The 23,078-nt window shown below is 42.2% G+C and overlaps 2 protein-coding genes across 4 annotated transcripts in view; one reads left to right on the forward strand and one right to left on the reverse strand.

The window, feature by feature from the left end:
* On the forward strand, positions 1-19,016 carry DDX17 (DEAD-box helicase 17). Of its 2 annotated transcripts, none has more exons than XM_081060376.1 (13): positions 1-387; positions 4,654-4,804; positions 5,468-5,567; positions 5,776-5,909; positions 6,209-6,274; positions 7,965-8,106; positions 8,492-8,652; positions 8,736-8,908; positions 9,224-9,334; positions 9,583-9,644; positions 10,897-10,956; positions 14,827-15,069; positions 16,016-19,016. In XM_081060376.1, the coding sequence occupies exons 1-13, from the start codon at positions 338-340 to the stop codon at positions 16,519-16,521; spliced, it is 1,959 nt and encodes a 652-aa protein (XP_080916502.1). In that variant the 5' UTR covers positions 1-337; the 3' UTR covers positions 16,522-19,016. The 2 variants fall into 2 exon arrangements, with proteins under 2 accessions (XP_080916502.1, XP_080916503.1); XM_081060377.1 differs by having other exon boundaries at positions 14,827-15,063.
* KDELR3 (KDEL endoplasmic reticulum protein retention receptor 3) overlaps positions 19,007-23,078 on the reverse strand; it is a 9,202-nt gene continuing 5,130 nt past the window's right edge. Inside the window, exons 3-5 of one of the 2 annotated variants that reach the window (XM_081060379.1) lie at positions 21,522-21,680; positions 20,640-20,892; positions 19,007-19,787 (exon numbers count right to left, since the gene is read on the reverse strand). In XM_081060379.1, coding sequence (XP_080916505.1) covers positions 19,747-19,787; positions 20,640-20,892; positions 21,522-21,680 — 453 coding nt within the window. In that variant the 3' untranslated portion in view covers positions 19,007-19,746. The remainder of the gene's footprint in view (positions 19,788-20,639; positions 20,893-21,521; positions 21,681-23,078) is intronic. The other variant, XM_081060378.1, reaches the window with a different exon arrangement.

Genomic DNA, 23,078 nt, shown 5'->3' on the forward strand with positions numbered 1-23,078 from the left:
AAGCTGGAGCGGGCTCAGCTCCGGCCGCCATTTTGTGCAGTCGCTGGGAAGGAGGGAGACGCCTAAACCGCGGCACTGCCGGGTTTGAGCGTAGCCAAACCTGCCCGCTGATTTTATAACCCCGATTCTCTGTGTTTTGCTCCCGTCTCCGACGAGAGAGGCGGCGACGGTGGCGTCTGCGACGGGAGACAGCGCGTCGGAGCGAGAGAGCGCCGCGCCTGCCGCCGCCCCAACAGCGGAGGCGCCGCCGCCATCGGTCGTCACCAGACCGGAGCCGCAGGCCCTCCCGAGCCCGGCCATCCGTGCCCCGCTCCCAGATCTCTATCCATTTGGGACCATGCGCGGAGGCGGCTTTGGGGACCGGGACCGGGATCGTGACCGTGGAGGGTAAGGGAGGAGGGGGACAGGAGAGGCCTCGCGTGTGCGTGGGGGTGGGGTGGCTGCTTCCAGACGAGACCGCCGCCCGCGGGAGAGCGGGAGACTTGGAGCACAAGGCGGGCCTGCGAACAGCGCCCCCGACTCGGGGACGCCAGGCGACCCGGGACATAATAGCGATTTAGAGCGCAGGCCTTGGGGGGGGCCTGGGCCGCGAAGTCACTGGTGACTGGGGGGGGTGGCAGCCTGGCGACGCCCCAACTCCTCCTCGCGGACGGCGGGCGGGGGGCCCGGCCGTCGCAGACCCCATGCGGGCGTCGCCTCGCCGCGCCTGGCGGATTTGAACGACTCGTTTGATGTCTCCGGGCTTCCGCGTTTATCTGTGAAACACGGGCGGTTTTGTCGAGAAGAGGATGGAGGTGTCCGGCTTCAGTCTAGGGAAATCCTAACGCGAAATGGCTTCCCTTGGGTTATCGTAGCCAGAGATCACGGTTAGCCTCCGGTTTCAGGCCTGAAACCGGAGACTGAAAGTCTGGCTGTTCGTTTTAAAACCATTTTTACATTCCTGTAGTCGTATTTAAATAGAAGGACGCACATTGGCATATAAAGCAATGGAATTACCATCGAAATGGCTGTGTTTGGGAAGGGAGGGTTTTGGGGGTTTTTCCCAGTTCCGGTCTTGTTATTTTTATTTTTTCTAGAATCGGACCGGAGCGTTCACTTCTCGGCCTATTAGCAAGTTTTTGATGCAGTTAGGCCATGGTTAACAGGGTTGGCGGTTGACAGCGTTAAAACAAGTCCCCCCACCTACTGGGGTTCAAATCTTAATGTCGGTTAAACGAATAACTTGCTTACGGTACAGATCCACGTCGATTTGTGCTGTTCACTTTTTTTGTAATAAAAGTTTTATCTCTTGGATGAAAAGGAATGTGACACCACTTCTTAATACGTGTGTGACCTTGGGCAAAACCCTAAACCGTTGTGTCTATTTTCTCATCTGAAAATGGGGATGATAATTGCCTCTACTTTGTATTGTTCTCGGGGAATTGAGATAATGCATCTAATTGTCTCTGTACTAGGTGTTCTGTTAATGTTTTCTCCAAACATTTTTGTCTTTTGTTCAGGTACGCAGATATCAGATCTACTAGTCACAAGCACCTCAATTATCACTTAATTTACAAAATAAAAAAATCATTTTGATTTATCCTTTGGTAGGAAGGAAAATGTTTTATCTTGGTGTTAAGTTTGGAGGACTGGACGTGGAATGTTTGCTTAGTGTTTCACAGTATGGCCAAATTTAGAAGTGAATTTCAATACAGCTGCTTAGGGAAAAGAACTTAAGGTTACCTCGTCAAGTCAAAAATGACCCAGTAATTCTTCCCTTAAACTTTATGCCCTAGACTCTAAGGCCTAGAGAAACTCTTGGACTTGTGCCCCCACATTCATATACAGAGATGTGTATACCAGCATCGTTCATGACAATACTGGAAACAACCCAAATGTCTGGATAAATTACGGATATTCATATAGTAGAATACAGTACAGCAGTAAAAAAAAAAAAAAAGCTTGCGTCAACATGGATGACTTAACAATATTGAATGAAAAAGCAAATTGTGGGGTAATGCATGTAAGGATACCTAGAAATGTGACAAAACTAAAGCATGGGAATGGTTCAAGTTTGAGGTAGTTATAGAGGGGCTTGTAAACTTGAGGTATGTAGAGGCCACTAAGATACTAATAATTTATTTCTTTACCATAGGTGTTTGACTTAATATTCCATAGAATATAAGCTTTAATAATAAAACTTTAAAGAGAGAAATAAGTGAATTTTACTGATCCATACTTAGTTTATCCCATACTGATTTTAGTACCAGATGACACTTTTTAAAAAGCTTTAAAAATTATTAAAACAAAATGACACCCTTGCATAAGGTCTATGCCCTGAGTCTACCTTTACTATGAAATTTACTTTGTTTTGAATTGCTATTGTTTTGTCCTTAACTGAATGTTACAGAGCTGAAATGGATTAATATCTTGAAAAGGGAATAAGTGAGATCAGTGTATGTACCAATAGTCCAAAAATGTACGTTGTTCATTTAAACTGGTTTGATTTTGCATGTTAATACATGAATCTGCAAAGCTGTGTTTATTGCAAAGCCAAGTTAAACTTAATACTCAATAAAAATATTTTAATGGATAGCATAATATGCTAGGGATTAGGATACACACATGTTTAAAGAATGGCACGAATGTGCGCAAAAATTCTAAGAGTAAAAGGCTCTCTTGAATATTGAAGTCAGCATATTTATAAAGAACCCCATGTTTCAAATTACATCTTTAGTGTAGGATAGTATGTCTTGGATAATCAGCCAAAGCAACATAGAGAAAGGAAAAAAAATTTTTTTAAATTAAGGGCTACTTTGAATAAGTCTTAAAAGGAACCTTTGAAAAGTTCTGTTTTCTTCTAGATCGTTATTAAGGTCTGGGCAGCATTAGAATACAGTAGCAGTGTTGAAATGGCACCTTCTAGGAACCACATAAATTGATATAAACTAGACAATCTCTAGAAACTGGTCTTTGGTCATTTTTATTTTCTTTGCAGGACTATCTAGAGACTTCCTTGGCTTTTCTGTTACTTAAAATTATGTTGGTTGCTTGATTTACAAGTGAGGGGGGTGCTCGCCTAGGCAGCACATACACAAATGAAGGGGAAGGGCTTGGTCCAGGTGGTCAGTATGAGAGCATATTGCAGATGTCCTTGATATTTTATCTTTGGTAATATGTCCCTGTGCAATATTCTTTTCATGTTCTGATTCCTGACTTCGCTTACCAGTTCAGCAGTAGTATAGTGGAATCAGAATTGACCCAATTCTGCCTATTGAATGTAGATAATCAGTGGTGTCATGAAAACTTCCTGCCATCAATCTTTGTATGTTTGTATTTAGAGAAATGTCTAGCTGGGTCTTGAAGCCAGTTTTAAGAACGGCTTGAATTCCAGGAAATTGAGGCATTTTAAAATAGTACAACTACTGCCGTTAATTATAAAGTGAAACCATGTGCAAGATGGTGTTACGAGTGAGTTGGAGTTAGAGTGGAAAGGGAAATTAAATTCAGAAGTAAGGAAATGGGAAGAAAACATGCTGTATACTGTTTGTATACCAAACAGTATCCTGTATTTGAATAGGATGAAAAACAGAAATAAAGACCATCTTAATGTTAGAATTCTTCTAGGAAAAGAACATTTCAGGTTTGGCTAGTGACCGTACTGGTATTTGTGTTCCAACTGAACTTGTCTTTGTGAAAGTTAGATAAAGCAGAAAGATTGGTTTTAAATGTTTGAGTTTTTAAAACCTTAAGACTTATTAGTGATTGCTTCGGTAAATTGATAGCTAAATTAATAGTACCATTTGCCTGAGAACAAAAAGATACAGAGTAAAGGTGGAGATGAACAGGAAGGACAGGTCGTAAGTCTTTGTTCTGGTTATTTGGGTAAACTAAAGGAGAAGACTAGCCTACCAGGTTTTTTAGGGAGGTCCTAGTAGTTTTCTTTAGCAGACAAAAGGAGTGCTCCTTTACAGTACAAAGGGGCAAGGGGCCCAAGGAACTATTCCAAGTATGGGGCGACTCTCGCTTGAAGTATATTTTTTACCTCTCACAGACTTAACCTTAATTTAAGCTTAAACTAAATGTCCTCCCTTACCTACTTGTCTGAATATTACACAAGAGTAGAGGCTTCTGTTTTATTCATTTTAGTATCTTGACCACTTAAAACAGCATTTAGTACATACATAGTTGATAGCCAGTAACTGTTGAATACAAACTTGTATTGAGTGTTTACTGTATCAGATACTTTTTTAAGCGGTTTACACATACTCATTTCATCTTTATAGCAACTTCTGAAATAGGGGGTAATATTATCTCTACAGAAGAAATTGAGGGACAGAAGTTAAATAATTAGCTCAAAATCATATTGTAAGCGGCAGAATGAAAATTCAAACCTTCACATTCCAGAATCTGGTTATAATTCCTGTGATATATTTCTCTAAATACAAGAATTTCTAATTTTTCACCTGTTGTAATCATACCCATAATGATATTGTTGGTAAAGTAAAAGTAAGTTGTACGAACTTCGCCATACCTTCATACAAGAAAAATAAAATACTCTCTTTGGAGGGGGCTGGTAGTATCCAAAGAGCCCCATCTTTTTGCATGCTTTTTTGGAGCCTAAGGCATATTGCTTTAAAAATACTAATAAACTAAAAATTTTCATATTTCTAGATTTGGAGCAAGAGGTGGTGGTGGCCTTCCCCCAAAGAAATTTGGTAATCCTGGGGAGCGTTTACGTAAAAAGAAGTGGGATTTGAGTGAGCTCCCCAAGTTTGAGAAGAATTTTTATGTGGAACATCCAGAAGTGGCGAGACTGACTCCAGTAAGTTGGGGGCGAGGGGTTATTTATTTATTTGCCTTTTTTTCATACACAGTAATGAACCAGGTAGACATTAGCCAGAATTTACACATATACTTCTGTTGCTGTAACATGTTTTATTCTAGTGCAGTGGTACTTTTCCTTATATTCTTAAGACTTAGTACTCATAGGAGGAACCAGTTTAAATATGTACCTGATGTTATTGATTGCTTGGCTCTCTTTTGGTTATGCTTCCAACCAATTTGTTAAATGTGATTTTAACTGTATATGAGGTCATGTCTCATCTGAAGTTAAATTTAAACATTGGCATTATGTATTCCTGTTTGCCTTTTTGGCCTCATTATGATTGTTTTGGGATGACTCATTATGGTTACTCGTTCAGAAGAAAGTATAATGGAAAGAGCATTTGGTCCCAAGTTCCACATTTTCTCCCTACTCCTAATTCTGACCTCAGACAAGTCACTTAATATTTCTGAGTGTATGTTTTCTGTGGTGGAAAATGGACCTCTTATCACCTGCTTCATTGACTCAACAAACTTGAGATCCTCACACATATTTTCCATTTTAAATTGGAATTGGATGGTAACTGTTCAGCTGGATTGGAACATGAAGGTTTGCATGTTTAGAATAACTGGTTTACTGATTTGTCTTCCTTTTCTTCCATAGTATGAGGTTGATGAACTACGCCGTAAGAAGGAGATTACAGTGAGAGGGGGAGATGTTTGTCCTAAACCTGTGTTTGCCTTCCATCATGCTAACTTCCCACGTAAGTGTGCATCAAAACAAGGTCTTAGTTGTTAATTTGGATTGAGTGGTAAACTTGGGTAATTGAGCATTTGAAGGTTTTGACCCATATTGAGGATTTTGTTGAAAATCCAAGTAGAATACCTTTCACAAAGATAGTGGTTTCTGTTACACTTCCTCAGCTGTGCTCTTAGTTTTACTTAAAAGGAGTAACATCTATCCTCTTACAGAATACGTGATGGATGTGTTGATGGATCAGCACTTCACAGAACCAACTCCGATTCAGTGCCAGGGATTTCCATTGGCCCTGAGTGGCCGCGATATGGTGGGCATTGCTCAGACTGGCTCTGGGAAGACATTAGCAGTACGTACTTATTTTGCTGTTCTAATTATCCGATAATGTTCTCAATTCTTTATAAAACTTTAACTCAGATAGTGTAGGTAATGTTTTAGCTTTTCTTGCTATGTGAAATATATGGAAGCATTTCGTGTTTAAATTTACATTGCACATATATTTCATTGCACATGTGTAGTATATTCAACAGTTGTGAGTATTGTTTTCACTTTCCTAGTTAGGCTTTACCAATTGTGATAATTTAGAACTGTTAAGATAATGGCTTCTTTTTCTTATAAGACTGTCTGTCGTTCTTTTTTTCCTTGTAGTATTTGCTGCCTGCAATTGTTCATATTAACCACCAGCCATACTTGGAAAGGGGAGATGGTCCAATTGTAAGTGTGTTTCGGTTTGTTTGTAATTCTAAGAAGAACTGCAGTTTAATGATTATTGTGTTTTAGGTACTGTGCTTTACATGTGTAGTCAGGTACCATTCTGAACCCATCCTCCATATCTGGAATTGGTATTCCCATCTTGCTGATAAGTTTTAGACAGTGCAATTCAATGACTTGTCTACGGCCATACAGCTATTAAATAAATAGCTGAGCTTGAATTTGACTCAGTCTTACTCTTAACCACTGTACATACTACCTTCACATACAGGCATTAATTCCAATGCAGTTCTTAATTGCTTAGTGATTCTGTGAGGGATACAAAAGAGGTATGAAATGAGGTTCCTGCTCTGGGTTTAAGTCAGGTTTGGGATGTGTATTCTTTGTGGTTAAGTAATATTATAAATGTTTATAGGGCAATATAATTTTTTTCATTTCATTATTTTCACTTGTGCTATTTTCTGTAAGATTTGAGTAGTGGTCTTTTAAACATTTCGAATGTACTCCCCCCCCCTTTTGCCTCTCCTGCCCCCACTACGGTTCAAGCTGTTGTTTCTCAGTCTAGTTGTGTAGGACACAGCTCCCTGGTCAGGCTGGTTTTATGAGCCTTGCACTCCCTCCCAGCTGAGGCAGTTGGTCACCAGTCATCGGTTGTCGATCGGCTACTCTCACAGGCTGCGGGCCACTCAGGCTAGCTGCCAGCCACTCACGCTGGCCACCGGCTGCTCCTGGCAGCACACAGCAGACCGCAGCTGCACTCAGCAGCCCATGGTGGCTCACGCTGACCCCTGGCTGCTCACGGCAGCTCAGCTCCAGGGAGAGCTGTTGTTTACAATCTTAGCTGTAGAGGGCGCAGCTCACTGGCCCATGTGGGAATTGAACCGGTAACCTTGGCGTTAGGAGTTAGGAGCTCCACGCTCCAACCACCTGAGCCACTGGGCCAGCCCTGAATATACATTTTTACCTGTGTTTTTTTTCTTTTTGTTTTTTTTAATTGAGCCTGCACTTGATATATTTACAAATCTATATGTTACTACGGTATGTCTCAATATTCACAAGAAGTGATGTATTACTTTGTATTATGTAATACGTAGTATATTTCATATGTTTTGAGTTAGCTTTATTGTCATTAGGTAATATCTAATGGATCAGTACACAGAGCAAGATTCATTGTTAACAGTGTATTTGTTACCTATTTCAAAATGTCTTAAATTTTATATTTTGGCCAACAGTCAAATTGTGCTTAACTCATTGTTTTTGCCTAATGTGGCTGGCTAAGAGCTTAAACTAGAATTGGGAAAAGTGTCAGCTCTACCCTTATTTATCTGTTTCTTACTAATATTTAATCCATAGTTTTGTTACAGGAATATTTTAAAGCCACTTGTTCATTTTGTGGCAGTTTAGTTAAAACTAGGCGATACAATCTGTAAATCTACTTAAATAGTATACATAGATGGTAATGAATCGTATCGGAAGTAAACCATCATCTCACATGCTAAATACCAGTTCTCATAATTTTTTGCCACACTTCAATGCACTGTTTCTTGTGTCTCTGCCTTCCCATCCTCCCACCTCATTACATACTTTGAAAGTACCAAAACAGACAGTAGAAAAAGAATTAGATAACTTTCTGTACTTTTTTTTTTTTTTTTTTTAACTTGGGATACGTCTCTTAAGTGTGTGTTTGTTTCAGTGTCTAGTTCTGGCTCCCACCAGAGAGCTTGCCCAGCAGGTACAGCAGGTGGCAGATGACTACGGCAAGTGTTCCAGGTTGAAGAGTACTTGCATTTATGGAGGTGCTCCTAAAGGTCCCCAGATTCGAGACTTGGAGAGAGGTAATTTTTTTAAAAATTCAGCATATAAGAATTTTCAGTTTATCTCACTTTGCCAATTTCTGTGAATGCAGTTGAAAAGGAAAATAATAGGTTCTTACAAAAAAAAAAAAAAAGATCAGTATTTCATCAACTTAAAAATTTCTCAGGTATGGTTAAAATACTATTTGGGGAAAACCCAACATGGCTAGAGACTTACACTTGGTGAAGATATGATGAATATCCATAAATTCTCCTTACATCATGCTTTTCCAAGTATTGTGTTAAAATTTAGCTAGTTCTCTGCAGCACTGAGTACAACCACCAGAGCTGGCCCTTCTTTGTTTGCTGAGGCTTGGACAGCGTTAAAAAATTCTTGGTTGCTAGCTCTTTGATTTTTGTTTTACAGGTGTTGAGATCTGTATAGCTACTCCTGGACGCCTGATAGATTTCCTGGAGTCAGGAAAGACAAATCTTCGCCGATGTACTTACCTTGTACTGGATGAGGCAGACAGAATGCTTGATATGGGATTTGAACCCCAGATCCGGAAAATCGTTGACCAAATCAGGGTATGTGACGCTGGTAATGCACTCTGTCTATGCCCTTTGCCGCAGTTCCTTAGCCTAAAAGAAAGTGTTTCCTTTCTTTATAGCCTGATAGGCAGACATTGATGTGGAGTGCAACCTGGCCAAAAGAAGTGAGACAGCTCGCAGAGGACTTCCTTCGTGATTACACCCAAATCAATGTTGGCAATTTGGAGCTGAGCGCCAACCACAACATCCTGCAGATTGTGGATGTCTGCATGGAAAGTGAAAAGGACCACAAGTACGGAGACTGTGCTGTTGTGATAGCCGATAAACCTTTCCTAAAAATCCCCTGAAGTTTAAGTCTTAGCAACACTTTTTGAGGCCTGAGAATGCTAAAAGCGTCAGCCCATTCTTCATATCATTTATCGGAACACTGGGGTTAAAAGCAGAGATTCTGGATCCTTGGATTTTAACCCCAGCTCTGATCATTACTAGCTGTAGAGAAAGTAATGTGAAAAGGACTCGCTGTGGGTGTTGACACTGCACATCCAGCTTTTGTGTCATGTACAGGGAGGTCCCCGGGTGACTGCATTGTTGTTGGTCTTGTTTTCAGGTTGATCCAACTCATGGAGGAAATAATGGCTGAAAAGGAAAATAAGACAATAATATTTGTAGAGACAAAGAGACGCTGTGATGATCTCACTCGAAGGATGCGCAGAGATGGGTAAGTGCAGCCGCGGGGTAGTCGCTCAGCCCCAGGTTTTATAGTTCAGTGGCAGTTTCTAAATTGGCGTAGTGAATGTTGTGTAATATTTTAATGCCTATCGGGCATTTTACTCTTTAAATGGACAGTCATCTGTTTACGTAATCAAACATACCTTCACATTTCAATATGGTTGCACTTCCTGTTTAAGCTTCGTTTTCTTTTTTTTTTTAAGATTTCTAAAATATTGATCACTTTTCTTCTGACAGTTGGCCAGCTATGTGTATCCATGGAGACAAGAGTCAACCAGAAAGAGATTGGGTACTTAATGGTGAGTTTAAAATCAAAACTAAACATTGTTCATGCTCTTGTTTTTGGGGATTGACAAACTTTCTGTAAAAGGACCTGGTAGTAAATCTTTTCAGCTTTGCAGATCGTAAGATAGTTTGTGTCATAGCTATTCAGTTTTGTGCTGTTGTAGCACAAAAATAACCAAAGACAATAAGTAAGGAAACAGCCTGGCTGCTTTTCAATAAGACATTATTTGCAAAAATCAGCATTATGTCAGATTTGACCTGCAGGCGAGTTTACCCAGCACTGCTCTAATTAATTGACTGTTGGGGGCATTTTTGGCATATTTCCACTTTCCTTTAGGTCGATAATGCTGGGTCTTCACACTTTTTCACTTATACCACCCTTCCTTTATGTAATAAGTTCTTGTCTTCATAAATATGTTCACCAGCCCAGAAGCTCTCCAAGCCCCATACTTTGGGGTTTTTATGGAGGCTTCATAACAGGCATGATGGATCGTTAACTTGATCAGGGGCACCTCTCCCCTTCTCCAAGGATGGGCAGTCAGGCTAAAAGTCCCAAGCTTCTGATCATGGCTTGATTTTATTTATTTGTTTGTTTATTTTTGTGACTAGCCCCCATCAAGAGATATTCTAGAGCCCACTAAGTGTCACCTCTTCAGAGCAAAACACACTCTTCTCACCCAGGAGATGCGAGGGATTTAGGAACCCTGTCAGGAACTTGGGTCAATGACTGAATATTAGAATAAAAGATTTTCCTAGCATCGCTATTTACAAGGATTTGAGGAGCTCTGTGTCAGAACTGGGGACAGAAACCAATATATATTTTTTTCTTTTTCTAATATTTTGCGGGAAACTATGGTTTTTCCTTTCATTCCACATCTTTTTAAACTCCCCCCCCCCACACACCAAATTTGATTTTATTTCATTTGGGAGGAAACTTTGGTGTCATAATTTAAGGGGAAAAAAATTCTAGATCATGTAATTTTGTTACTAACTGCCAAGCCGTTTTAATAGTATTTCATTATTAGCGGTAACTTTTTGTTTATTGCCCCGCTGACCCCTCTGCTAAAAGAGAGTGCAATAAAGATTGTCAAAGTAATTACTATATCCTTTAAATTTAAAAGACTCTGACACCATTACTTGAAATTTTACCATGGTAGGGTAAAAGGGTCGTGTAGCTAGGAATGTTTATTTGATCGTTTTTTTAAAGATGTCACTTAGCCTTCAAATGTATAGCTTGGTTTTCATAATGTCGTTCTTGTTCTGCAGAGTTCCGTTCTGGAAAGGCTCCCATCCTCATTGCCACAGATGTAGCCTCCCGTGGGCTAGGTTTGTATAGATAGGTGTCTCTGTCAATGGTATATGTATCTTTTGGTTTACAGATTTGTCGTTTCAAATTAGAGTTGTATATATGTGTGTTTGGATAAATATTTAAAAGAGAAGAATACAAAGTGTGATTCTCCCCCCGCCCCCACAATTTTTTTTTTAACTTGGCGTTTTGGGGGTTTTGGGTTTTTTCTTTTATTTTCAAAGTCTCTTCCTGCTCCTAACAAACAGACTTTGGACTGCAGCAAGGCCTAGGCATGACTATTCAGTTAGAGGGAGAGGAGACATTCAGTTGAACAGCTCAACTTTTACCTGGTTTTATCTATTCTCTGGCTGGATAGGGTGAGCTAATTGAACCTACCTGTTAGAGCTCGTTTTTCCAGTGGTTCCTCTCCTTATGGAGGTCCAAGTCCATGAATGCCAACATAGTATATTCTTGGGATTTAATAAGTCTCTAAACACAGTGTCATTCAGCAATTAAATCTGCATTGCCCAATTTTATTTACTGAAGTAAAATTATGGGCACTCAGTCACCCCCCCACCCCCATACTCATCATCCATTGCTGTCTTCCAATTTAAGAAGTTAATTTGAGGCTGGTGTTCTTCTGGAGCTTTCAACCTGTTATGATTTAAATGTAGAGCTACTTTGTGGTACTTTAGCCTATTCTGAACTTAAACAGAGGTAACTGAAAACTTAAAAAAAATGAGATTATTTCTGTCACAAAGATACCGTTAAATTATTGGCATGTATTTAATATCTTGCCCAGTATGGTGAGGAGTACCATATTCCCCTATAATATTTAACATAAAGAGAACAAGTGTTCAAAGTGGAATACCAAAGCGATGAAGGTCTCTTATACATTGCACTCACCAGTCCGTCCTTCAGAGGTGGCGACCTGCAGCCATGACTGAAAGTTGTCTCTGCCCTCTTGAGGTCATGTCTGGACCTGTGCGGTTAGAACTGGGGCCTGTTGGGAGAAGAGGCTGAGGCCTGAAAGCAGTTCACATAAAAGCTTTCAGTGATGGTGGTTTTTAAACAGGCTTGCTATGTGCTGGTAGCTTCTTTGTGCATCTTGCCTAGACAATTAAAAACATTTGTTTATGTCCCCCTGCATTTCTAAACCAACTCAATTGGCTACCATTAGAATAACTTAGACTCTTCATCCCACCCCCACTCATCCAAGTGAGGGGAGAGGGAAGGTACCTGAGTCTGTTTCTTGTTACTCAACATCAGTGCTTGTTTTGGGCCCCTTCGTTTGCTGCCTTGTAAAAATCAAAAGGAGGGGGAAAACCCACCAAAATGGCAGAATGCTGACCAAGGTCCTACAAGATCCTGGAAAGTGAAGGCTTCTACCTCATAGACAGGGGTGCAATTTTCAGCTGAGTCACCAGGCCTTTTTTCACTTCCTGTCGAGCGATGGCTTCTTATATGTTCCCTTCAGGTAAGTTCTTTGACTCCCATACTGTTAACACTAGTCATCCTCAGGAAACCACTATTTTATTACTCCCTTTCCACTGGGATATTTTTGATTTTTCCTTTTTTTTTGTTTAAACTACACACTGTTAAGCTAAAAGTATTGAATGTATTTTGTTTTGTTTTTTAACAGAAGCTTTGATATCAGCTGCAGATCACTCAGTACATGGCCGAGACAAATCTACATTGGCCCGAAGCAGCTCTAGATGAGCCTATTGGCTAGTCTCAGTCCTTCCCAATTAGTGATTGAAGATTGAGGCCATGTCATAGGGCTTGTCAGACAAAAAGTTGCTGTCCTAGGCAGCTGGCCAAGACATTAACTTTGCACTTTCTCACCCTGCTACAGCATCTTCTCTAAAGGCAGCAAGATAATATTGTGGCTGTGCACAAATAACAGGGCAGGCTTGACTGGAGAAAATCAAATTCTGCGCTTGCCCTTAAGTGTCCTCAGCCAGCTCTGTGTGCACACACAGGACACCTTTCTAGTTGAAGAACTTGCACCCCTGTGTCTGCCCTCTATTGAATCCCTTCAGAGATACTCCCCAAGTAGTAGTATGTGAACCGGTGACTTCCTGCTAGGAAAGCACATGTCTGGGCATCCAGTGCGGTAATTTAGCTTGCTCTGTGCCCGTGGTCACACAGTGGGATTGACTGAGGAGCACTTGCCTAGCTCTGAAGATGTGGTCATGGAGCATAATTTCCCACCCCACCCCCATCTCACATCTATCCCGGCCCTGCACATTTTTGTTTTTCCCTTGTTGCATCAACGACCCTAGCCGGAGACTCACGCTGCCCCCTGTGATGACTGCCTTCTCGTCTTTCTGGTGTGATTTCAGGACTTTAGGGGTCAGTAAAGACTGAGGAGCCTTTATTGTAATAAGAAACAGACATAATGCCCCTTTCTTCACAGGCCCTTTAACAATAGCTGAATTTTTTTTTTTTAATCATCACCCCTTTCCCCCTGAAATTAATCCAGTCTGGGCAATAGATGCAGTCTGACCCTTTGGATGTAACTTACATTTTTTTTATTAATTATTTTTTTCTACAATCACCCCAATTATCCTTGGGGGAGGCGTTGGAGGACCTGAAATTTTTACCCGAACCCAGGTTCTCCGGCGCTTGGCAACCAAATGGGGCTACAGAGAAGCATCTAAGCCAGTTCACAGAGCGAGCGTGTGTGGGGACTTCTCACTGCCACGGACCCTTGATGCATGCTCCCCGCGCTCCAGTGGTCCCGTGTCAGAAGGCGGAGTTTTCGAAAGGAGGCCGCCAAAAATAAAAGGCAAAGAGACGGGATCGGCTGCAGCGGTTTCCCAAAGGAGGAGGGAGTGTGCATCGGTCTGGTAACAAACAGAGAATGCTTTTTAATTATTTATATCACAAAAATCTGTGTTTTATCTAGGATATTTTCTGAATATTCTTTGTAAAATGCAGATTTTTTTTTTCCACAAAACATTAGGATTCTTTGTTATATTCTTAAATTTGTTTGTTTAAGTAGGTGAAAATATACATTTAGCTGAAAGCATTACACTAACATTTACATACTTGAAGCATTAGGAGGTTTTTCAACCCAATTCCCAGCAGTGGACAGAACATTAAACTTGTGTCTCAAGGTTTCATGGTTTTTCCCACACTCTGGCTATTTAATTTCCCAGGTTACGTAGACGATCTTTAATAATTGAAGCAAGTACTGAGTTAAAATAACCTTGAGTTGAGCAAAAAACCTCATTTGGCAGAGCTGGGCTTGGTAGTACAGTGAAATTTTAGTGTAATGTGCTTTTGTAATTGAAAGGGGAAAGATAATTTGGATATTTCTGCAAAGGAAACTAGACGTGCACTTGGACTCGGATTAGTCTTTTAAAATATAAGAGCAAAAAATTACGTATTTTGATTAAGTCTCCTTAAAAATGTAGTAATACAGTATATGAAGTTTCTTTTTTTATTTTGCTCTGTGACTGGTTTAAAGGTAAGTTTGTTATATTACTGGTAGATTTTGCCAGGCTTCTCCCAACAGAGTAGAAGTGATTCGGCCTTGTGACTTAATAGTGGTCTTCTATGGTCCTGTTTTGAAAAGGATAGAGCTGGAATTTGGTATAACTCCTGTCCCTACATTGGTTAAACTACAGCAGAGGCAGGAGTAGGGATGGTTGAATGGGATTCCTTTAGGATTTTATAGCTGATAAAGACACCACTGCCTATGCATGTCCCGAGAATCATTAATCCTCTTTTACTCTGTTGGGATGAGTCTTATTTTGTTCCTGTTCAGAGTGGTTGCTAACTTAACCTTCTCTCCTCTTGCTGTCATCTGCATTCGTGCTTCCTACCTGTCGTTGGCATGTCCTTACCTTCTCTTTCCCTGCCACGTCATTCTCCACACTGACTCATGGTCGGCTTGGAAGATGTGGAAGATGTCAAGTTTGTGATCAACTACGACTATCCGAACAGCTCAGAGGACTATGTGCACCGCATTGGCCGAACCGCACGCAGCACCAACAAGGGCACCGCCTACACCTTCTTCACCCCGGGAAACCTGAAGCAGGCCAGGGAGTTGATCAAGGTGCTGGAAGAAGCCAATCAGGCCATCAATCCAAAGCTGATGCAGCTGGTGGACCACAGAGGCGGCGGCGGCGGAGGGGGTAAGGGTAAGTCCTGGAGTTGTCCAGGTACTGCCAAGGTATCTCTGTGTTCTCTGTGTCCTGTGTGTTTCATCTGTGACGGCCGGAGTATGTGGCTGAGGAGCAAAGGGCAGTGCCAGTCGTTTTCATAGTCGCTCCTGAGTAAGACGAGGTGGAGTTCGGGCCCTGAGTGTCCTTTTGCAGCAGGTTTCTATAGCTGATAGGAAACTGGCCTTTGTATTTTGAAGTACGTGGTGCATGTTCAAAATTAAGCCAAATTAGGGTTGCTTTTAATACCAAATTTTACACCGTTTTATGGTAGAAGAACAGGCATAGCTATTGGATCTGAATATTAGCTGCAAAATACACTGGGACCTAGGCCTCCTGACTACAGGTTTGGTGTTTTTTGCCTCAACTTACCGCATGTATAAGTTCTATATCAGAATTACCTGAGCAGTCTTCAAAGTACAGATTTTTTTCTTTTTTAAGTGGGTTTGGAATTGAACTAAGAACCTGAACTTCTTTCCTAAGATTTATGAGATGATTCTGGTGCAGTTAGGTCCACAAAGCAACACTTAGGAACCACTGTGCTCTGGTAAAGGTTCAATCCCTTCATTGGTGGTTTGGGTTTAGCTTGCTTTCTTTTTCTTCTTTTTTTTTTTGTTTTTATTTAAACCTATGGTAAGTTACCTAAACCTCTATTTATCATTGTTCCTACATTTTTAAGATTGTGCTTCTTGGTAATCCTCAAGTAAAGTCCTAAATGGGTGAGAAGTTGAATATCCTTAATGATTACCATTCTTTTGAATATGTCCCATTCAAGATTAAAATTTTGGGCGTATTTTTTAAGTACTGATTTGGAAGCTCGCCTAACTAAAGATCAATAAAAAATGTTGACTACTTTTGTACCTAGTAGAAGAATATGTTCAGTTCGTATGTCTGGCATTAAAAATCCCTTGTATCCTCCCATCAGGAGGTCGTTCTCGGTACCGGACCGCTTCTTCAGCCAACAACCCCAATCTGATGTATCAGGATGAGTGTGACCGCAGGCTTCGAGGAGTCAAGGACGGTGGCCGGAGAGACTCTGCGAGCTATCGGGATCGTAGTGAGACCGATAGAGCCGCTTACGCTAACGGCAGTGGCTATGGAAGTCCCAATTCTGCCTTTGGAGCACAAGCAGGCCAATACGCCTATAGTCAAGGCACCTATGGGGCAGCTGCTTACGGCGCCAGTGGCTATACAGCCCCAGAATATGGCGCTGGCACTTACGGGGCTAGTACCACCGCTTCAACGGGGAGAGGTTCCCAGAGCTCTAGCCAGCAGTTCAGTGGGGTAGGCCGGTCTGGGCAGCAGCCGCAGCCACTGATGTCTCAACAGTTTGCACAGCCCCCGGGAGCTACCAGTATGATAGGTTACATGGGGCAGACTGCCTACCAATACCCGCCCCCCCCGCCGCCCCCTCCTCCTTCACGTAAATGAAACCACTCGAGTGCTAATGACATGACGTACGCAGACTTACTACATTTAAAGGAACGCTGTCTTTCCCTGTTTTTCCTCTTCCCCTTTTCTTTTTTATTTTTTTTCCCAGCCATTGTGGTTTGTCTTTCCTGCAGATTAGTTAGAATTCACTGCCAGGTTTCTTTAGCCCGCCAAATTGATCCAGTCTGTAATAACAGATTTTGTAAAAAAATACATATATAGCTGACTGGAAGAGATTCCCCCACCCCCCAACTTCTTGCATGTTGAGGATATTTGAGCTATTTTTCATCTTAAAAGAAAAAGCAAGGTATTAGGCCCTTTTGTGGGAGCCCTTTTTTGTTGTCCTGAGTTGGGGGGGTGGGTAGGGGAGGGTAGAGGGTTGAGTTCTGCAGAAGAAGATGGCATCTGTGCTTTAAATTGCTCTCATTACTCAGTTAGAAAACCAAGAGGGAGTTCCCTGCACATTTTCCATCATGCTTTTTAATGTTTCTCAAGCTGGAACAGGCTTCCTCAGGCCTGCTGAGTTTTTAAGACAGTTCTTTGCCATTGCCATTTTGGCTGGTTGCTTGTTAGAAGTGCGTTCAGCAGTTTTTAAAAATTCCTAATTCATTTTGTCTCCCTTACACTCTGCCTTTTCCTTCCCAATTATTGAAAAAGAACCATTTTAGTGTCAGGTTAGAAGTTGAATTCCCGAGTCTGAATTTTTTAAGTGTATCTTTTAAATTAAAAACCCCAAGTGTTTATTGCATCGGTTAAATGTAGCATTTCAGCTCCTGGGTGGAAGCTGCCTATTCTTCCCATATAAACAGGGACCATCTGTGAAATTCATTTTCCAACCAGACAGCTGCTGTGAGCAGAATGAACATAAATGCTCACTGGAAATTTATTAACCAGTTAACTATGCATTCACTTGCAGTGTAAAAACCACCTTTAATTATAAACAATATATTCAGTGGACAAATTTTAAACTCTAGAGCTAAAATAAAAGCATCTCTTGGCCAGCTCCTCAGCCCTTTTGGCCAAGTTATCAAAGAATCTCAAGGGTTTATTAAGAAAGAACTCTTACTCTCTTTCTACTCTGTTCTCTGCAGTGCTTTGTAACAGCTTTGGGATGCTCGTTTTCCTCGGCATCCTTTTGCACTCAGCTTTTTACAGGTAGGTAGTGCTTAAGAAAAGTGACAGAGAACTAAAGCCTAAGTCTTTTTTTCCTCCATCTAAAGGTAGGTGAGTTCATCCCCTTCATAGTAATACTGATTGTTTTACCGAGACTTCCTATAATAGGCCTGGAAAGAATCTTCTCTTGGGTTCACTCATAACAGGACAGGGAGATCACACAGCCCCAGAAACCTCTTCCATGCCTAGTGTGAAACTTCATTTTGTAGTGCTGTCATCAGTATTGTTCATTTACAATGTACTTAAAGGGGGAAGGCTCCACTGCATTCTTGGGCTAAGGCCGGAGAGTGCTTGCTGGTTTGTAAGATCCAAATATCTAAATACTTGAGGTTTTTTGTTTTCCTTTTTAAGTTCTTCAGGGAGAGAGAAAGGATTATTTCTGAGGGGTTCTGAAAGTATGGTTGAATGTGCAACATACAGGTAGGTTGTCAGCATAAGCTGAAATATATGCATGTAAGAACTTTGACATTTTTTTGTCCCCCTTTCTTCCTTAACTTTTCTTCTTTTTCCCCTTATAGAAGTTTAGACGGAGGGGGGAATAGTAGGCACAGGAAAAACGTGGCAAAACTGCTCTGCGCTTTCAAACCAAAGTGTCCCCACACACACACAGAAGTTTTTCGTCTAAGCACTGACCAGTCCATTAGAGACATCTCTGCACCAAAATTTGGATTTTTTTAAAAAACCGGTGCCTCCAGTGGAGGTGTCATATTCTTGCAGGTCTTACAAGCATCCCTTTTCGGGAGAGGTTTCTGGGCAAGCAAGTGGTATTTGGTCTGCTTGCTTCCCTTTTACCCACCAGTGATGTAATCACAACGTCAAAGTAACAGCATATTCCAATCTGAAAGGCTGTTGTGGACTGAGTACAGCTGGAATCGAGCAGTTTTTCCTGTAGCTCGAAAGTAACTGCTGCCTCTGTGTCTGTCACTCATAATTAGGTTCCGCCTGTGCTTTCAGAACCTGAGCAGAAGAGATCTCATTTGATGCTAGGTATGTGGTCATGGTGGAAACCCATTTAGGGAAAGGATTTCAATATTAAGCTTTGGGGCTGCTTCTCCCCAGTGCCTCCCTAACAGTTCATTGTGTGTGTGGACTGCTCTCATCTAAAAGGTTGGTGGCTTTTGCTCGGGATCAGTGCTCTATTCACGTCCCTGCTGGTCTCTGAACACATTCCTGTTGCGTTAAGACTTGAAAGATTTGTAGATGTGTGATGTTCAGACACAGAATGCTAAAACTATGTTGCTATTCTTAGTTTGTAAGTTGTCCTTTTGATACCGTCTTGTTTTCTTTTGTAGGTATAAATAAAACACTGTTGACAATTAAGGTGCCGAGCGTTTCATTGCTTAAAAATTCTCTGACTAGAGTCCAGTGATAGTCCTCTTAATAATTTTTATTTGCTTCAGGCCAAGGTTGGGATGTTGGAAATCACCTTAGCACCTAAAACTGTGAAAGGGAGGTGGGATTGATTGGTCTTAATGCAAAAATTTGAGTCACAAAGCAACAGGACAGGTAAAGGCTTGGGTATCTCGTCCCCCCTCCCCCTGTAAAATACATGCTAATGGTACCCACATGGGGTTGTGACTCGGGATTACGGTACTGAGTGTGGGACCACCTTGAACTACAATAGGACTCAAGTAGATTTTAAAGGTGAGGCATAGAAGTGCGTAAGTCTTGCCAAAGCTGGTAAATATGGCTTGCCTTGTACTCGGACATCTTTCCTGGTTGAGATGGACTGTTCTTGGCATGAGTCTTGGCACTAGGAGATTAGAGATCAAAGGCTTATTTGATCCATTCATGGGTGAGGCACCCAAGGTTTCTTGTTCCAGTTGGCGTGCGGCCCTGTATTTGTGTAATTGGCCAAGGTTTTTATTACCTCATAAGGAATATGTTGATGAGAAGGGCTTCTAGATAGAAGGATCAATGCTTTGCTGAAATCCACACTGTTTTCATTTTTCTGGCTTTAATTTTAACGTCTGAGTCATGTGTAAGTCACCCAGTAGAACATTTTAAATAGTTGGCATCGTGTCCTTGAGCTGTAGGACATCTCTGAGGACCTCATATTGGCATCGGAAGACTTAACTTCTTTCCTTTAAGGACTAGAAGGAAATGCAGGTGAAATTAGAATTGACCATCCTGATGAAAGGACTAGATCTCTATGCACGATCTTAGTATCTCTAATGCCCTGTTCACAGGCATTCAGAGGTTGAAGCCAACGGGAAAACTTCCTGTCAGGTTAACCAGACTCACTGACCCCCCTCTTGCTTACTGATACCATCACCACCACTCCCTTAGGCTGGAAGGTTAGCATTTCCACATTTGCTAACCTTCCACATTTCACATCCAGTCTATGAGCAAACCCCCAACTCCACATCCCTCTTTCCGCTGATGACCACTTCCTGGACGGTTGCAGCTGCCCCATAACTAGCTTCCTGCTTTAGCTGCTTTTTTCCCTACACAGCACCTGGTGGATTGGTGGTTTAAACAACCCCTCTGATAGCAGCCCTTTGCAATCAAAATGCAATGCAAACAAACCCCTTACCCAGGCTGTGAGGACCTTTTGTGACTGGTTTTGCTTGACCTCTGATAACCTCTGGGTTTATAAATTTATGACCACACTAGCCTTTTTGTCCTTGATCACACCAGGCTCGCTCTTGCCTTGGGGCTTATACATAAGCTGTTCTCTCCAGAATGGTTTTCTGTATTTTCCTAACTTTTTGTCATGTTACTTCAGAGCTGTCTTCCCTGCATACATTTTGCGCTATATATAACTACCCTATGTGGTCTTTTTTTTCATGGCACTTAGTGTTTCCTAAAAATACTAGTCTTGCCCCATTAGAATAAGCACGGAGGTCCAGAGACTTGCGTCTGTCACTTCCCTGCCCTCAGACCCTGAGGGGATGAGTACCCCGCGGGGCCAGTGCCAGAAACACTGTCCTCCCAGCACCTACCTTTGGTGACATACAAGTAGAAGAAGTCACAGTAGAAGATGGTCTGTACCACTCCAGACACCACTGCAATTTGGTCATAGAAATTCTCAGTCTGGTATCGCCTGATCCAGTTGGCCAGGTAAAGCGCCCGGTACAAGCCCAGGAAGAACAGGTAGTGGGTAGTAATGGTCTCGGCCTCTCCGGTCTTGCTGATCATGAAGAGCTGGGGCAGAATGGCCACCGACTCCAGGTAGATGGAGAAAGTCCAGAGGATCTGAGCCAAGGGGATGAGAAGGCTGATCACGACCCAGAAGGGGCCCATCACTTTAAAAGAATTACTAAACTATGTTCCCTCAAGAGAATACAGTAAATAAATCACGTTCTTAACAATTTTTAACATTTTAATCAGCAAAGCATTCCACCCCTTTGTCTATAAATACAATTTTTTTAATGATTTTAAGCATACTGCTTTTTTCACGTGAACATTTCTATAGCACGTAATTTTTTAAATGCAGAATTTTCTTGTATAAACTTGCCTTAATTGAGGCCATGTTTCTCCAAATACAGTCACGAACACTATCAGAATCTCCAGCGATTCTCGCCCTGCAGCCCAGACCTGCTGAGTTGAAATCTCAGCCTGGACTGCGTCCTCATGTCCATGAATCCCCTATTGGCCACAAGGTCCCAACAGCCCTACGTGCTGTGATGCCTGCTTTATGAACATCGCCAGATGTGCCCATTTTCAGGTGGAGCAGCCCAGGTAGCTTGTGGCTAATTGCTAAACTTAACAAAATGACGAATAGTCTGCGGTTGTAGCAGAAAGCAAGCGCAGACGTTAGGAGGGCAGGATGTTAGGGAGCATGTTTGCCTCTGAAAATTAGGACTCGGGGTCCCTTTCCTTACCTCCAGGGGAGTGAAATTATAATTCTCAAGGAACGAGAGGCCAATGACCGGAACCAGAAGGAACTCCAGGCGGAATGTGTCATTCTCACTGTCAAACGTTTTCCGAAACTTTCCGTAGATCATGTACACTGTGACATAAGCGCAGAGGAGGAAAACCACCTACAAAGGGGGAGAGACACGTGGGATTGGGGAAGTCATTTCCCTGCCTGTGTGCTGGGCTCCAAAGCCACCCTGAGTTGGGACGTGCGAAACCTAAGCCTTAGTGCTCTGCCTCAAGATAGAAGGGGTGAAATGGGTTGGCAACTTCTCTTAGGCCCAGTGGCCTAAAGCCCGAAGCTAATGACCGTTTGTTAAGCGACTCCGAGCTCCTGACTGTGCTACCATGAAGACTCAAAAGGTGTCCAGGAGTCTGTCTCCTCACTGCAAAACGTGAAGCAAAAGAAGCGGGAATTGGTCTCCATCAGAGGACTTAGCAGTGGCGTCCAGGGCAGTTAAAACCTCAACTTCCTGGGTGTGTAGCAGTGACTTGTGAGGATTCTTCCACAAGGTCTAACACCCCTTGAGTCAGTTGATCACTGCTCCTTCAGAAAAGCTCTTTCTCCAACGACACTAGCTGTCCTCCAGCATATAATGATTTTATGATCTGGCCTCTCAAACCTAGAGGCCAGCGGTTCTCAAACTTGAATGTGCACCAGTCACGTTGATGGCTGCCCCTTCCCCTGCCACCACAGCTTCTGATTTAGGTCTCAGTGGACCTGAGGACTTGAATTTCTAGCAAGTTCCTATGCGATGATGGTCCAGGACTACATTGGCCTAAAGAACTATTCGTAAAAACAGGTGAAGTTATTTCCTCGAAGTCTTTTTCTCACCAGAATGAGGCACACATACTCAGTGTCACCACAGCCCCATATGAAAATATTCACACTGCTTATGATTACATGTTCTGTAAAGGTCCGTGTCACGGTCTGTCTCCCCTGTGACGGGGTTCCTGTAAGAAGGTTCACATCCTGTCCGCTTCTGAATTCCCAGCGCCTCACTCAGGGCCCAGCAGAAAACGAGTGAAAGAGAAGGAAGCGGTGATCACTTCTTTATCTCGCAAAAATGTGGACACATGTCTTTTCAGTCCCTAGATTTCATTCTGTCGTGCCAAGGGCCGTGTCTGCAGTTCCTGCCAGGACTGCCCATGTCAGACCCTTGGGCAGAGAATGAACTAAGCAGATGGTGTTTGCTACTTCTGTGTTGAATTTAAATAGACAGTGATTTCAGGACCTCAGACTAAAGTTCACACTGAGTTCAACACCCCCCAGGTAACAGGTGTCTCCTCCCACCAATCCTAGGAACAAGATGCCTGGAATCCCAAAGGGACATCCCTGATGAGGAGAAAAAGAACTTGCTTTGATTAAATATCTTCTGGGTACTGGGCACTTTACATACCAGGGGTGCCAAAAACATGTCTACAAGTGGACTCTTTGGTCAACATTGCTCAAGCAGTAGTTCGCCGTAATCAGAAGTGTCTGGACGCTGATGATAATGGCTTTAAGCACCTCTCGTAACTGC

This window comes from Rhinolophus hipposideros (genome assembly GCF_964194185.1).
Source record: "Rhinolophus hipposideros genome assembly, chromosome: 9".
NCBI lineage: Eukaryota > Metazoa > Chordata > Mammalia > Chiroptera > Rhinolophidae > Rhinolophus > Rhinolophus hipposideros.